At 37.9% G+C, this 14,984-nt stretch overlaps 2 protein-coding genes across 7 annotated transcripts in view; both read right to left on the bottom strand.

The window, feature by feature from the left end:
- caskin2 (CASK interacting protein 2) overlaps positions 1-2,732 on the bottom strand; it is a 68,039-nt gene extending 65,307 nt beyond the window's left edge. For 2 of the 4 annotated variants that reach the window (XM_048170041.1, XM_048170042.1), the window contains exons 1-2: positions 2,280-2,730; positions 1,560-1,917 (exon numbers count right to left, since the gene is read on the bottom strand). In XM_048170041.1, coding sequence (XP_048025998.1) covers positions 1,560-1,653 — 94 coding nt within the window. In that variant the 5' untranslated portion in view covers positions 1,654-1,917; positions 2,280-2,730. Of the gene's footprint in view, positions 1-1,559; positions 1,918-2,279 lie in introns of all 4 variants that reach the window. The other 2 variants (XM_048170038.1, XM_048170040.1) reach the window with 2 other exon arrangements.
- A 990-nt stretch (positions 2,733-3,722) lies between these two features.
- The window catches only part of st6galnac1.2 (ST6 (alpha-N-acetyl-neuraminyl-2,3-beta-galactosyl-1,3)-N-acetylgalactosaminide alpha-2,6-sialyltransferase 1, tandem duplicate 2), a 30,029-nt gene continuing 18,767 nt past the window's right edge, over positions 3,723-14,984 (bottom strand). For 2 of the 3 annotated variants that reach the window (XM_048170624.1, XM_048170623.1), the window contains exons 4-11: positions 7,577-7,811; positions 5,388-5,550; positions 5,132-5,300; positions 4,889-5,027; positions 4,703-4,806; positions 4,483-4,566; positions 4,277-4,376; positions 3,723-4,124 (exon numbers count right to left, since the gene is read on the bottom strand). In XM_048170624.1, coding sequence (XP_048026581.1) covers positions 3,945-4,124; positions 4,277-4,376; positions 4,483-4,566; positions 4,703-4,806; positions 4,889-5,027; positions 5,132-5,300; positions 5,388-5,550; positions 7,577-7,811 — 1,174 coding nt within the window. In that variant the 3' untranslated portion in view covers positions 3,723-3,944. Of the gene's footprint in view, positions 4,125-4,276; positions 4,377-4,482; positions 4,567-4,702; positions 4,807-4,888; positions 5,028-5,131; positions 5,301-5,387; positions 5,551-7,576; positions 7,812-7,941; positions 8,265-14,984 lie in introns of those variants that run through there. The other variant, XM_048170625.1, reaches the window with a different exon arrangement.

Below are 14,984 nucleotides of genomic sequence, written 5' to 3'. Positions count from 1 at the left end.
CCAGCTCTCTTTAAAGTTAATCTGTCAGTTTGCCATATGGGTTATCCCTGATTTGTAACAAGACGGGAGGGGGCAGGGATGAACACAAGATACCAGATTTTTGACAAAATGGAAGATGGAATTTCAAGGTTGTTCGAGGTTCAATACAAGTTACACTCAATCTACAGAAACTGTGGCATGACTGACCCAGTGCTCCTTTTCTTTAAAGTGGGCATGAAATGAAAATTCACCCAATATATTTTTTAAATGCATGTTACTGATCTTGAATGATGTTTGATTTTTAGTTTTTTATCCTCTCGTAATTTTTAATTAAAATATCATAACTTCTCTCTGGTGGCGTATGCTGGATATCTCCACTTTAACCCGTGCCCCTTTCTTAAATTCAACCTCAAGCTCGCATTCAGATCCACCTCCATGAATGTTGGATAGAACCAAGTTTCACCCTACATTTTTTTCTTTTCCGATAATCAATTTCAGTCATATGTACATCACGACATGAAAGAAAAGATCTGTTGCTACTTCCGTTTCATTGCGACTTTAAAAATTCATTCAAATGAAGTTATTTTTTGACACTTTTATAAAGGCACAATGAACAAAGTCCAGCTCAAATAAGAAATAAATTAATTTGATATAAAAATTTTTTTTAAATCAAGTAGTTCAAGTAGAAGTTCGACCCAGTTCCAAAAATTGTAATCATTCAAAAATGATTAAGATCGATATGAATTTTTGACTGACAGGGAACACATTCAATAATTATATTCAATATTAATAACACTGTGCTCAATATCCTTTAGCAGAATATGACCATAACTGGACTGACTATCACCATTCAGATATGCAGGGGAGTTCATTGACCGTCTGGCCCACCAGGAACTGACCCTCCAGTCGATACAGTCTCCATCTGCTTGGGAAAGACTTAGACTATCCTGAAAACAACCTCTGCAGGTGCACTGCACTAACTTGACCCCTACTGAGTAACAGACTACTTGATTTAATCTCCAAAAAAGGTTTTGGCATACTATTCCAACTACAGTTGATGTCTGAATGTACCCATTTACATCTAGTGTTTACATAAAGTCATATTGCACACATTACTGGAATGGCCAAGAAATGCTAATGGTCTTTTCATGTTCAGTTTGGATGCAGCTGTTGTTTAGTGTCATACAAGGCTGATTCAGTGATTAGTCTAGACTCTAGAGTTATTGCTACTGCAGCTCAGATGTTAAATAAAGTACCTATTTAGTCCCTAATGGTTAATCTTAACAGACACAGTAACATCTAAGCAAGACAAATCAATGACTTATGCACTTGAAAAATAATTCTTCACCTGAAAAGTACACGATAACAGCATTTTCAAGAATGATTGTACAGTACAGAGTATCAAGTTGCAGCTTAGCTCATTTAAAATATGTGAAACAATGAGATTACTTAACACATGACGTATATGATCTGTGGCTGATAACGCATTGACAATGAATTTGTTAACTACATTTAACACACAATGACTAGCTGTTAAAAGAAGAAATATGTCTTTTAAAAAAAAAAAAAAAAAAACTCACTATTTCGGTTGGTCTTGATCTTGGCCAGAAGTTTATGAGCCAAGGGAAGGTCTCCATTCTTCACAGCCAGAAGAAGGTCCTGCTCCTTGCCCATGGCTCTTGTCCAGCTCCCAGAAGAGTGTTACAATTTGGATTCACAATATCATGATTCTCTCTGTACACGAAACCTTGGATTTGGCTTTTGGTTTACCTTATCATTTTTTAACAAATATTGTCAAAACATTTAGCACGTTAAGATTTTAATTTGTATTTGTGTTGTTTTAAGGTCGTATGCTACATAAAATAGATGTTTGTTCTTGAGCAGTGGGTATATACTGAATGTAAGCCATCCTTAAAGCCACAAACATCACATGGAAACCTATGGGAAGAAGAACAGACATGCTGTGTTATCATTATCATAACACTTTAACATATTTGAACATAAAACATTGTTTTTGAAGAAAACAGTGTATGGTATCTTAAATCTGTAACACAACTGTATTTAATTTCTCTTTCATTAACAATAAACAAGCAACCACCACTTCCAAGGCAACCTTATAGCACTTCTGTGATCGTTTTTTTTTTGTTATGGAAAGTAGCGTATGACGGATAATAAGACGTTTAAAATGACCCTAAACAATAATGACAACTTTCCTGACCGGTTACTTGTCTGAATGTTTTTAATCAAAAGCTAAATAGGGAATACACTTGCCGTGTAGAGCTGTAGGATCAAATACTCACCAACACGTAGTCAGGTCGATTAAACGTTTAAAGCCACTTATTCCACGAAACCCAAGTAGTTCAATAAGTATAATCCCGTTTATGACTTCTGTTCCTGTTGGGGAAATCGCAAAAGCGCAATGCTATACTTGAACGTGTTTGACACAACACAAGTGACCGATGCGTGAGCGCGCGCGCGTCTATCACGCGCCTCCCTGGTGTAACTCTCTTCCTGAAAGGTGCGCTTTTAAGTCTCGCAGACTCTCGCTTCAATTTAACGATTCCAGGAAAAAAAGGATAATTGCGAATATATTCTATAAAATCCCCTGTATGTTTAAATCACTGGATGTAATGTTCTAAAGCGGTCTATATCTTTGCATGATATATTTAGTTTGTATTTATACCATAGGTGTTAATCAAGACCAACCTAACAGTTATCTCACAATTGTCTCCGTATGCTTTCATAATAATTTTGGCGATATAGTCAAGGTAGACTTCTGGGATCCTAATGTAAAGTCACTGTTGTTTCTGAAGTAAGTGCGACATCTGGTGCCTTAAAGGGATAGTTCACCTAAACATGAAAACTCATCTTTTACTCACCCTCATGTTGATCCAAACCTGTATGAGTTTTTCTTCTGTTGAACAAAAAAGAAGATATTTTGAAGAATGTCGGTAGCCAGACAGTTGTTGGCACCCATTGACTTCCATAATAGGGGGAAAAAATACCATGGAAGTCGATAGGTGCCATCAACTGTATGGTTACCAACATTCTTCAAAATATCTAATTTTTGAATGGTAAGGTTATTACATCTGGAAAGAATTCGTTTTTCTTTGTTAAACAAGCTGGATCAATTTGATAAAATTTGGTTTCCCCTTCTCCATTACCTTGATAGAATAGCTTGAGTAACTGTGTCCCATTATTGTGATATAAGTCCCTAGGGTGGTATGGGGATTGTTTTACTTTGTTGTTTTTTATTTATTGTATTGTTATTTTGTGTTTGTTTCTTCCTTATGTTTATAATGAGGAATCATAAAAGCTATGTATAATGATTGTCAAATTGTTGGATTCCCTAATAAAAAGATTCTAAACACACAAAATATCTTCTTTTTTGTTCAACAGAAGAAAGAAGCTCATAAAGGTTTGGAACAACATTAGGGTGAATAAATGGTGACAAAAATGTTATTTTTGGGTGAACTATGCCTTTAATGATGTAAAGTCCCACCAGAGTTCCTAAAGTTCACCTGCACCCATAAACTAGTTGTTAATTTGTCATTTACTGACTCCCTAAATGACACAATATGCAGAAACGACTTGAAAGGAGACGCACAGACAACATCACTGTGCAATATAATCCATGTTTTTCAATAATAAACCACAAAAAAAAACAAAAAAACTGAGTAGCCTAGTTTAATGCTCTAGAGTTGCTCGTAATGATATAAGAAAACATAACTGACTTACTTTGGTATTTTACAGTTAATTCATTGTTTATTCCAGAATAAACAAAGTAGAAACAAACAGTGCATAAAGTACAAAATGAAAATAAAAAACACCCTACATTTGCAACAAGTTACACCAACGTCCTCTCTCTCTTTGTGAAATAACACTGACTGAACTATATTCTTTTTCTAGTAATTATTTGGGTCATTTCAAGGAAGCTGAATTACTTTTAAGATACCTAGATTCAATTAGATATCAGATTTTCCCAAATACAGCCAGATAAATTTGTCATCATGAAATTTCTTCCAGGTATTGATCTCCAAACTATAATCGTGATTAGCAAAAAACACTAGTTTAGTGTGTTTGGTGTCATAGTAGTAGTTCGGATATTTCCGATAGTCATCTGTGCTAAAACCGTAGACTCTCACCTACATGAAGAGCAGGAAAAACAAAGAATCACTATAAAATAATACACTCAGGATAAGGTCAAATGAGAGAACAAATCTACATGCCTAAAAGTAAACAATTGTGCTTCATTTTAAAGAGAATGCGTTTCATTTGTACGAGAATGACCACTTACAATGTCACATGTGTGCATAGCCAGCAAAAGAGTAAATGCTCCATTAGTGGGTCTGACCAGCCACCATCTTTTAGTTTTCAATTGTTTTGCCCTAAGAAACCTAAAATGAAAAGTGTGAGACATTGCCATTAACAAATAATGAAATGGTAACTTCATGCACTAAATATATGCTAACATAACTAATGTATGGCAATTTCAGCCCCTACCTGTTTCGTACATATCTTAGAAAGTCTGGATGGAGGATGTAGTAAGAACTTTCATTAAAATGCCCACTGTAATAATTCCTTGGCCTTTAAAATAATAAACAACAACAACAAATCATTGAACGTAAAGCATTATGTAAGATTAGATTGTGTAGATTTTTTCATTTTTGGTTAATAATGACAAATATTGATTGATAATTACAATTCTGTTAGAACGACTTACGTTCGTCCACGATATGGTCCTGATGGTATTTTTCTGTTCTTCATGAGGGACTCGAGAAAGTTGTAGTCTCTTGGACCCTCAGGGATTAGAACATATTTAATGTCCTTCCATAAAAAGGCCAAAAAAACTATTAGAGATTCAGCCAAAGTAGCCCACATATAAGAACAAGTGATGGTTAAGACACACCTTGTCAGTAGGAATCTGTTTGAAACCTCTCTTTTTGTGTAACATGAGTGACTGGATTAAGGAATGTGCTGTGTGCACATAAACAGATGTCCTTTTCCCAACATCCTCCTCGTGTCCTGCTATAATGGCTGCATTCATCCTATCAGAAACAAACAAGTGAATAAGTGGTTTTATTAAGTCAGTACATTACAAATATCAATATAATAAATACATAAATGTTTGTTCTTGAAAACTTCTATTTACCTGAACACATAATCAGTAGAGTCAATCTCCGTCCCCAACCTGGAGCCATTGAGAATGCCACCACTCCCAACAACAGCACAGCGAATACAGCCATCTTTCGCTGTTGTAGGTACTTGTAGTAACTGGGTAGATGCAAGCTTAGGGATGGTGTCAACAGCTGCTTTTATTGCTACAAAAATTAGGAAATACAGCATTATTTAAGCTTCCTGGTATAATAATTAACCATCTATATTATCATCTTTCTGATTAAACAGACCTGTGTAATTGAGTCCCATATAGCCAAAGGGGTTGTTAAAATGATAAAGCCGGTTCCACTCACTCACGTTGAGATGATCACTTTGTAAAAACAGCTGAATGTTTGGAATAAACTTCTCCTTAAACACTGGATTAGAGGAATTTCGCAAGGATGCCATGCATTCCTGAAAAACATGTTGGAAACATCTTAAATCTTGTAAAGCCTGTAAATGGAACAGTTTATAGAACCTTTAGACAAAACGTTAAATCAAAACAAAGTTTTGTATACAGTACTTGTCAAAAGTTTGGAAACATTACAATTTTTTATGTTTTTGAAAGAAGTCTCTTATGCTCAACAGAGCTGCATTTATTTAATCAAGAATACAATAAAAACAGTAATATTGTGAAATATTATTACAAAAATAATTGTTTTCCATTTTAATAAATTTAATAATGTCATTTATTCCTGTGATGGCAAAGCTGAATTTTCAGCATCATTACTCCAGTCTTCAGTGTCACATGATCCTTCAGAAATCATTCTAACTGCTGATTTGCTGCTCAAGAAACATTTATTATTAATATTATTATTATTAATCCAAAGTAAAAGTGAAGACTAGATTTTTGTTTTATGATTTATGTAGATTTATGTTACAAAGGATTTCTATTTAATAAATCCTTTAGGGATAGTTCACCCAAAAATGAAAATTCTCTCACCATTTACTCCTCTTCAAGTTGTTCCAAACCTGTATGAATTTCTTTGTTCTGCTGAACACAAAGGAGGATATTTGGATGAATGTTTGTGACCAAGCAGATCTCACCCTCCATTCACTAATATATATATATTTTTTTTCCTACTATGGTAGTTAATGGGAGGTGAGATCTGTTTGGTTACAAACATTCTTCAAAATATCAGCAGAACAAAGAAATGTATAAGGTTTGGAACAATTTTATGGGGAGTAAATGATGACAGAATTTTCATTTTTGGGTGAACCTATCCCTTTAATAATCTTTATAAATACATTTAATAAATGTAAATAAAGAGAATCCTGAAAAAAGTATCACCATTTCCACGAAAATGTTAAGCAGCACAACTGTTTTCAACAATGATAATAATAATAATAATAACAAAAAAATGTTACCCGAGCACAAATATTAGAACAGCATATTAGAATGATTCTGAAGGATCATGTGACACTGAAGACTGGAGTAATGATGCTGAAAAATCAGCTTTGGTCACAGGAATAATATTACATTTTAAAATATATTAAAATAGAAAACAGTTTTTTTCATTTTTTATAATATTTTGCAATATTGCTGTTTTTACAGTATTTTTGATTGAATAAATGCAGCATTGGTGACCATAAGAGACTTCTTTCAAAAAAAAAAAATTGTAATGTTTCCAAACTTTTGACAAGTATGCTTTATACCATATTGAAAATATATCCTGACTTTTATGGCTCATATAGTATATAGAAATCACACTCAAGGAGGAAAAACACAGGCCCAAACTGAGCAAACATCAACAATTTGGTGCAGTTTTTATTTATATGGCCAAAAAAGATGAAATTCTGATAGCTTGTAATGTGAATCAGCATCTACTTGTCAGACTGCTTAGATAAAATGCATAAAAATATTAGTTGTCACTCTATATCTCACAATAAAATAAGATTTACTTGATTTATCCATACTTCATTTTTTAGAAACAAATATATGAATAAATCAAGTAAAACTAAGTTGCTTCAGTCCAGTAAAAATTCATCTTGGAATATTGCTAATAATAATAGTTATCCTTACGTTTTTATAAAAAAAATATGAAAGATTCCTCAGCAAAAATACACAACCTGAAGGTGGACATTTTTAGAATTTCAACAAGGCCTTTTATTTGCTAAAAAAAAAAAAAAAAATATATATATATATATATATATATATATATATATATATATATATATATATATATATATATATATATAGGGCAAAAGGCAGATTGAGCAAAACAGGTTTTTCAGTAAGTTTTGACCACATATCAAATATGGTAGGCTTTATAGGGTGAAACATGTTTCACACTTACAAAACAAACAAATATGTGAAAAAGAGTACAAAGTGTCCAAAACCCCTCTAACACCATTTTTTCACATCTTTTTTTAGCAGGGTCACCCAGATTGGCAGGATGTTCGCAAACTTTTCTCTATAGTTATTGTCCACTGTACTTACACTCTGTTTAAACTGTGGATCCAATCGATAAAGGTCATCAAATTTCCACTGGGGCAGAGCAGTAAAGTTGTGCTTGTCCATAATGGGCACAAGGGTTGACTGAGTCCCAAGAGGTTTAGGGCTGGTTGTAGTGTTTGCTCCTGCATCAGTCACGGCAGAACTGTTGTTCGGGTCAGGCTCATCAAATCCCTGCAAAGAATCTGTGACATTGCCTTCCACCCAAACGTAGTACTGTCTAAGGAGAAGAGATTGCAGCTATTATAGCCTGTAACTTTACATGATATCATGTCATTACCAATAAAAGTAAAATGTTGAATTTAAAAACGACAACTTTGAATTTAGTAGCCTATATTTTCGTTTCTTACCGCACATTTGCATTTATAGTCCAGTTTCCACTGTAAAATGTTACAAAAAATACCAGAAGTAGTAAAGTTATAAGGGAGGTAGCCAAGAATATCCTTAGGAGAAACATCCTCAATGAAAGCAAGCGCACCTGTGAACTTAGAGCCTGATTAACGACGACTCAAGTGAGCCGTCTACCTAAAAACATTTTTTGAACATCATTTGCGCGTTACACTGTTAACACTAATATGGACACGCTTGATTTGAAATTATTTAAGCTGGGTGATTCACATTTTGTGGCGAGCCAGTCATAAACACTGCCTTGTTCTCACAGATTTCGTTTGTTCTTCTTTTTTAAATAGACGATAGACTCTAGAACCAATGAGGTTTGTGTGCAATTTCTTCCCCTCCTCCTTTTCCTTAGGTAGGCTATATGTCGTGAAGCGGAGGTTATCGTACTTTCTCTGGCTCTGTTTACACCTGGACATACAGTCTGTGATTAATGGTGCGTTCAAGTCCTCCTGGGAAGTTCGTATTTACGAGGTGGGAAGTCGTGTGTACGACGGTAGGTGCGTTCAAGTCACTTTCGTCGGAGTATGATGGCGGCGTGCCTTCTCTAAATTAATTACACAAAATAACAACACTTCTGCTTCTAGAAAATGTAGAGCAAAGAATGTGCATTAGCTGTATGTTGCTTTTTTAAGTTTTTTAATTAATTTATGAAGCCATTGTAAACTTTATTGTTACATAGCCTATTACATTTTTACATTGTGATGCTATCGTATTTTTGCTGGTTAATCATCTTACTTCGTTGTAAATAGAAAAGCCTGACAATGTCACTGCTAAATACCTGTAAGTATTGTGGTATTTCACTATGTTTCTGACTGACACGCCCCCAACTCGTACAGATCGGAGCTTAAAGAAAATTACGAGCTTCCCACTGGTATTTACGACATTGTGGTGGCGTTCTTGTCCGTTCTGCAAATACGATCTTTCCGACATGACTTGAACGCACCATAAGACGCGTTCTGGTCGATCGGATCACAAGGGGAGACACATTGGCTACCTGTTTTCACCTGGTAATTTAATCCGTCTTTTTGTCCACTTTCAACTTCTGTTCTGATTTCGGGGAGGGTCTATGGGCGGGTAAATGTATGGGTTTATTATTTTTTTTCAGGTATGGACAAAATAAGCTCGTGCGTAAGGTGTACATTGCCTCCAGTCACACCCAGGGGCGGAGCCAGACATTGTAAACATTCGGGGCTTAGCCCAAATCTATGTTTGTCCAAAGACATTTTAATTTTCTATTAACAGCTTTACTGACATGAAAGGAGCTTTTGTTGTCGTATTCTTGTTCAGAAAATGTACATTATTTGACACTGTAATTTGTAAAACTTTATTGAACGTACCAGCTCTAGGGGGGTCCGGGGGCATGTTCCCCCGGAAGAAAATTTTGTACATTTTAAGGTTAAATGCATCAATCTGGTGCACTCTGGAAACTCAAAATTAAGAGCTTCAACACATGTACAGTGTGCAAATTGAACAAAGAAACAGCATTGACTTGTACCTGGACATTAAAAAGGGTTCAAACATCTTTTTTTACCATACTTTTGTACTCATTTCTTTTTAAAAGATAAATCCTTGAGCTTTTATTTTGATCATCACCAGCTGATCGCGTGCGCAAATGTGCGAGAGAGAGAAAGCGCTGCCGGTGTATGGTCGGATACTGTAGAAAAGCGGTATTGAACTGCTTAACGTATTTTAATAGAGAGATGTGTTAAGAAAAATTATATTTTGAGAGCACTGTTAAGAAACCTCTAACCTGAAATTCCTGCTTGCTGACTGTCTCGCACTCTTGCGGTTGACTGTGCTAGCTCCTCCCCTACCTGCTGCATATTCAACAGAGAGGAAGAAACGGAGTAGCCCATAGGCTACCGACAGCAAAGAAATGTATTCTATAGGCTAGATTATTTTTAAGGTCTATTTTTACAGGCTGTATGCAGTATATGCAAAGCCAAAGCGCAATGAAATAAAGCAACTTATGATTTCGGGGGTTTACATAGGCTATTGTCCAGTTTCATATTTTCTCAGTGACAGTCATTACATTCGGGGCTTGACTCAAAACATTCGGGGCTGAAGCCCCGGCAAAATCGGCTGGCGCCGCCCCTGGTCACACCTCAGTCATACAACGAAAATGCGTCATGTCTCAGACTAAAGGCTTCAGTCATCGGACAAAACGGCATCGCGCATCAGACTGAAAGGCTTCAGGTCTCAGGAAAAACAACGTCAAGTGTCAGGTCTCATACAATTATGCATCGAACGAAACAGCCTCAGACCAAAAGGCTTCTGACGAAAAGGCATCGAATGAAACCGACTCAGACTAAAAGGCATCATGCTTGTTGTTGTTTTGTATAGCCTAATTTTATTGGCTTTTATCCCATCATAATGCCGTCCTTCAGTTGTCTTTTTCTTTACTGTTACTATTCCCAAATTGATGTAAGGTGTGTGTGCGTGTATAGAATCTATCTGTTGATGGTATTCATGTAGGCTATTTATGTAATCCCTTGGCGAATAAGAAAAGAACATGGCGATTTTTACATTGGTCTGCAGAAAAACAGCAACTGGTATTCTGTTTTTATTGTTATGTTTATTTTTTATGCATTCCATTTTTATTCTTATGTATTTGTTTCCTTTTTATGTAAAGCACTTTGAATTACCATTGTGTATTAGCCTGACTTCGTCATACTCATATTCTAGGCAGAATGTGAGTCTGATACTACACCATTGCACTTGAATTATGGGGCGTGTCTTAACCGAACCAGTAAAAAAAAAACTCTGCACTCAATTGGATAGACCTACAACCAATCAGAGCAACGCAGTAAGTGACGTATGTTGAACTTGTACTTAAACTTTTGCCGAATCCCGTTGGAAGGACGGCAAACACATCTTTCCCATCGACAAATGCCTTGATTGCGGTTCTTTGTTCGTCTTTTAAAATTAATGCTCTGTCGATTTCTTTTATACAGACGTGATAGCGGAATCTAAACATCTTCGGTGCGTTCCAAACGGGATATATCACCCTCCGAAGGGCACTTCGGAGTGAAAATAATTATGGCCGCCATATTGAAGGGTCGTTCCAAACCGAAGTGCTCAAAACTGGCCACTTCAAAGGGCCCTTCGGAATGAAGGATTTCAAAGGGTACAACTGATGGACACTTCGGCCCCCCATGATCCTTTGCACAGGGAAGTTGTTTGACGTCACAGAATCGGAACAGGAGGTTAGGAGTTCAATTTTACCTATAAATGTAATAGTATTTTTCTATACTACTGTAATATTTAAACGAGTTCGATTTGGTACATTGTTATGGTCAAAACGACATTGTACTTCAACAAAAATACTTTACAGCTCCTTTTATCAGTCCATTTAAATGTTTAAAATACATAGATAAAATATACATGGTGCGATAAACCTAAAATAAATAAATAAATAAAGTAACGTTAAACAAAGGGCGCAGCTTGCACAATCTACTCCTCCTTGATTGTCTCGTTAAGATGACGCTGAAGTGCGTTCCAAAAGAAGAGTTTTTTTTACCCCTACACCCTTCATCCCTTCGAAGCTCTCACTCCTGAGGGTAAACCCTTTGAAGGGATTAGGGCATAGGGATGAGCCCTTCCGAATGGAACGCAGGGCTTACTTCTCCAGCTGCAGTCAACCAATTCAACCCAAGCGCTCTTTGATGACGTGGGTGGTTACGTAACCGCAGATAGCCTGTCCATCATCGATTAAAGCCCGCCCTGGCAATTTGATTGGCTCGGCCTTCTGGGAGCCGAGCATAATTACTCCACAATGGATCGACGGTGCGTTCCAAACGGGATATATCGCCCTCCGAAGGGCACTTCGGAGTGAAAATAATCATGGCCGCCATATTGAAGGGTCGTTCCAAACCAAAGTGCTCAAAACTGGTCACTTCAAAGGGCCCTTCGGAATGAAGGATTTCGAAGGGAACAACTGATGGACACTTCGGGCCCCCATGATCCTTTGCACAGGGAAGTTGTTTGACGTCACAGAATGGGTACAGGAGGTTAGGAGTTCGATTTTAACTATAAAGGTATGTATAATATTTTTCTGTACTACTGTAATATTTAAACGAGTTAGATTTGGTACATTATTATGGTCAAAATGACATTGTACTTAAAAAAAAATACTTTACAGCTCATTTATCAGTCCATTCAAATGTTTCAAATACATAGATACAATATAGCCTACATGCGGTAAACCTAAAATAAATAAATAAATAAATAATAACGTTAAACAAAAGGCGCAGCTTGCACAATTTATCCTCCTTGATTGTCTCGTTAAGATGACGCTGAAGTGCGTTCCAAAAGAACAGTTTTTTTTACCCCTACACCCTTCATCCCTTCGAAGCTCTCACTCCGGAGGGTAAACCCTCTGAAGGGATTAGGGCATAGGGATGAGCCCTTCCGAATGGAACGCAGGGCTTGTCCAGACCGAACTTCCCGTCCAAAAAATGTTGTGGGCGGGGTTCGGGCTGGCACCCAGGCTAATTGTGTATGAAATGTGCTAAATAAATACATTTGTCTTGCCTTGCCTAATCGACTCTCTGACAGTAGGTGGCGCTGGAACAGCAGAAATAAAGCCGTTTCCTTGGTAACCCCTGTACACAAAGCAGTTGTGCTTATAACAATACATTCAAGATTTCTTTTTACCTCTTTTATAAAAATGAACCATGGTTTTACTACAAATAAAACAAAATGGTTATTGTAGTTAACCATGTAACCACAAATTAACCATGGTTTTGCTACACTATAGTTTAAGGTATTTGTAGTAAAATTATTGTTATACAAGTAGCCTTGTATAACAATACATATAGTAGCCTATCAATCCGACAAAAAAAATTTAACACACTTTTAACCATTGTTAATTTTCGTATGTGTTCATGATAGTTTGCAATGCAAGCTAGTTGCAAAGAGTTATTTTGCTAATTTTTTATAGCCTACATGCATATAAAACTAGTGAATAATACAAATGTACAAAATAATCTCAGTGGGATATGTTTTATCCAACTTAAGCCGAGTTCAGACTGCACGATTTTCAAAGTAGTCGGGTCACTGTTCTTTTCACACTGCATGACTATCTTGGCCAGCATTCAGTCGCTGCTGTGTTCATACTGCACGATGGATCGGTGACAGAAGGTTTCACACTGCATGACTTTACAATAGGAAGAATCGCCGACAACTCTGTCTGGCACACAAACTACGTTTCACAACCAAACACACACGAGATGTGACAAGGAAACAACGCGATATCACGCGTGCAAGACCGGAGTTATTATTATTATTAAAAACGGTAGCCCGCAAGAAGCTTGCAATACGAATTGCCTGTGCGCTGATTTGCAGCGAAAACAAGAAAAAGAAAAGAAGAATATGGAGGAGGAAATGGTTGGGGAGACTGTGGATTGTGTGTTCTGCAACGAGAGTTGGAGGTAAATAAATAGGCTAACTTTTCAATGTGCTGCTGATGCGGATGGTCAAGCAAATGTTTGCTTTGTTTCTGTTTGATATAATTGTAATGTTTATCTGAAACGAAGCCATGCTTGCTGATATTGTGGTCTATAACTCCTCCCCGAACCCCCCGCTGCTCTGTATCTTGCTCTCTCGTTGGCTGTCGGTCATCGCCGATGTAGTTTTCATTCAGAACACTTTTCACACAGCAGGATTTTGAATCGCCGACAGGTCCAGATATTTAGCATGCCAAATATCTCACGGGCGTCGGCGACTCGTCGCCGATTCTCTCAGATCACGTCTTTGCTCATTCACACTGCATGATTGTCACTCGCGTGAACGAGCACTGATTTGCCTGTGATTTCGGGCATTTGTCGGCGATTTCTCAAAACCTGTCGGCGAGCCAAAATCGGGGCTAAAATCGTGCAGTCTGAACTCGGCTGTAGTGTAACATTTAACAGAAAACTGTGTGCACGTGACATCACATTGAGGCGGGGCAATTCACTTCTTTCCAAGGAACACACCAAGCCGACGGTCGGCCGCTGGGCAGTTTTTCTACGTCGGCCGACTAAGTTTTCTCAGTGTGTTCCGCACCGTCGGCTGAAGTTGGTCCTCGTCGTGCCTTTTTTTGGCGTTGGAGCTCGTCGGTCCGTCGGGCCATCTGATCATTCTGATTGGCTGTTCAGCTGCTGCCGCCTGCTGTTTCGGAAAGGCATTTCATATCACGCAGGCACAGAACTGACGTGCTGCTTGGCCGTCGGCTGTTTAGCGTTGGTTTGGTGTGGCAGGGCAACTTTGGACACAGACACTGCCGACGTGAGCAAACCCCGCAGTCTGCTTTCGTCGCCACTAGTTCGTCGGCGTCGGCTTGGTGTATTCTGGCCTTAAGTCCGTTTCGTCTGATGCCTTTATGTCTGATGCCTTTTAAGGGAGGAACACACCAAGCCAACGGTCGGCCGTCTGGCAGTTTTTGTTCATCGGCCGACTAAGTTTTCTCAGTGTGTTCTGCACTGTCGGGTGAAGTTGGTCCTCGTCGGCCTTTTTTTCAGCCAATTCGGAATGTCGAATCGGCGTCGGAGCTCGTCGGTCTGTCGGACCATCTGATCATTCTGATTGGCTGTTCAGATACTGCCACCTGCTGGTTCGGAAAGGCATTTCATCTCACACAGGCACAGAACTAACGTGCTACTTGGCCGTCGGCTGTCAGTTTGGTGTGTCAGGGCAACTTTGGATACAGACGCTGCCGACGTGAGCCAACCCCGCAGTCTGCTTTCAACGCCACTAGATCGTCGGCGTCGGCTTGGTGTGTTCCGGCCTTTAGTCTGAGTCCGTTTCGTCTGATGTCTTTTGGTCTGAGGCTGTTTAATTCGATGCCTAATTGTATAAGACCTGAGACCTGACGTCGTTTTTCCTGAGACCTGAAGCCTTTCAGTCTGAAGCGCAATACCGTTTTGTCCGATGACTGAAGCCTTCTGAGGAATGACGCCTTTTTGTTGTATGACTGAGGTGTGAGGAAGTCCTAATATGTACACCGTAGTACAGG

The sequence above is a fragment of the Megalobrama amblycephala genome, linkage group LG20 (genome assembly GCF_018812025.1).
Source record: "Megalobrama amblycephala isolate DHTTF-2021 linkage group LG20, ASM1881202v1, whole genome shotgun sequence".
Lineage (NCBI taxonomy): Eukaryota > Metazoa > Chordata > Actinopteri > Cypriniformes > Xenocyprididae > Megalobrama > Megalobrama amblycephala.
This window is presented reverse-complemented; position numbering and strand designations above follow the sequence as displayed.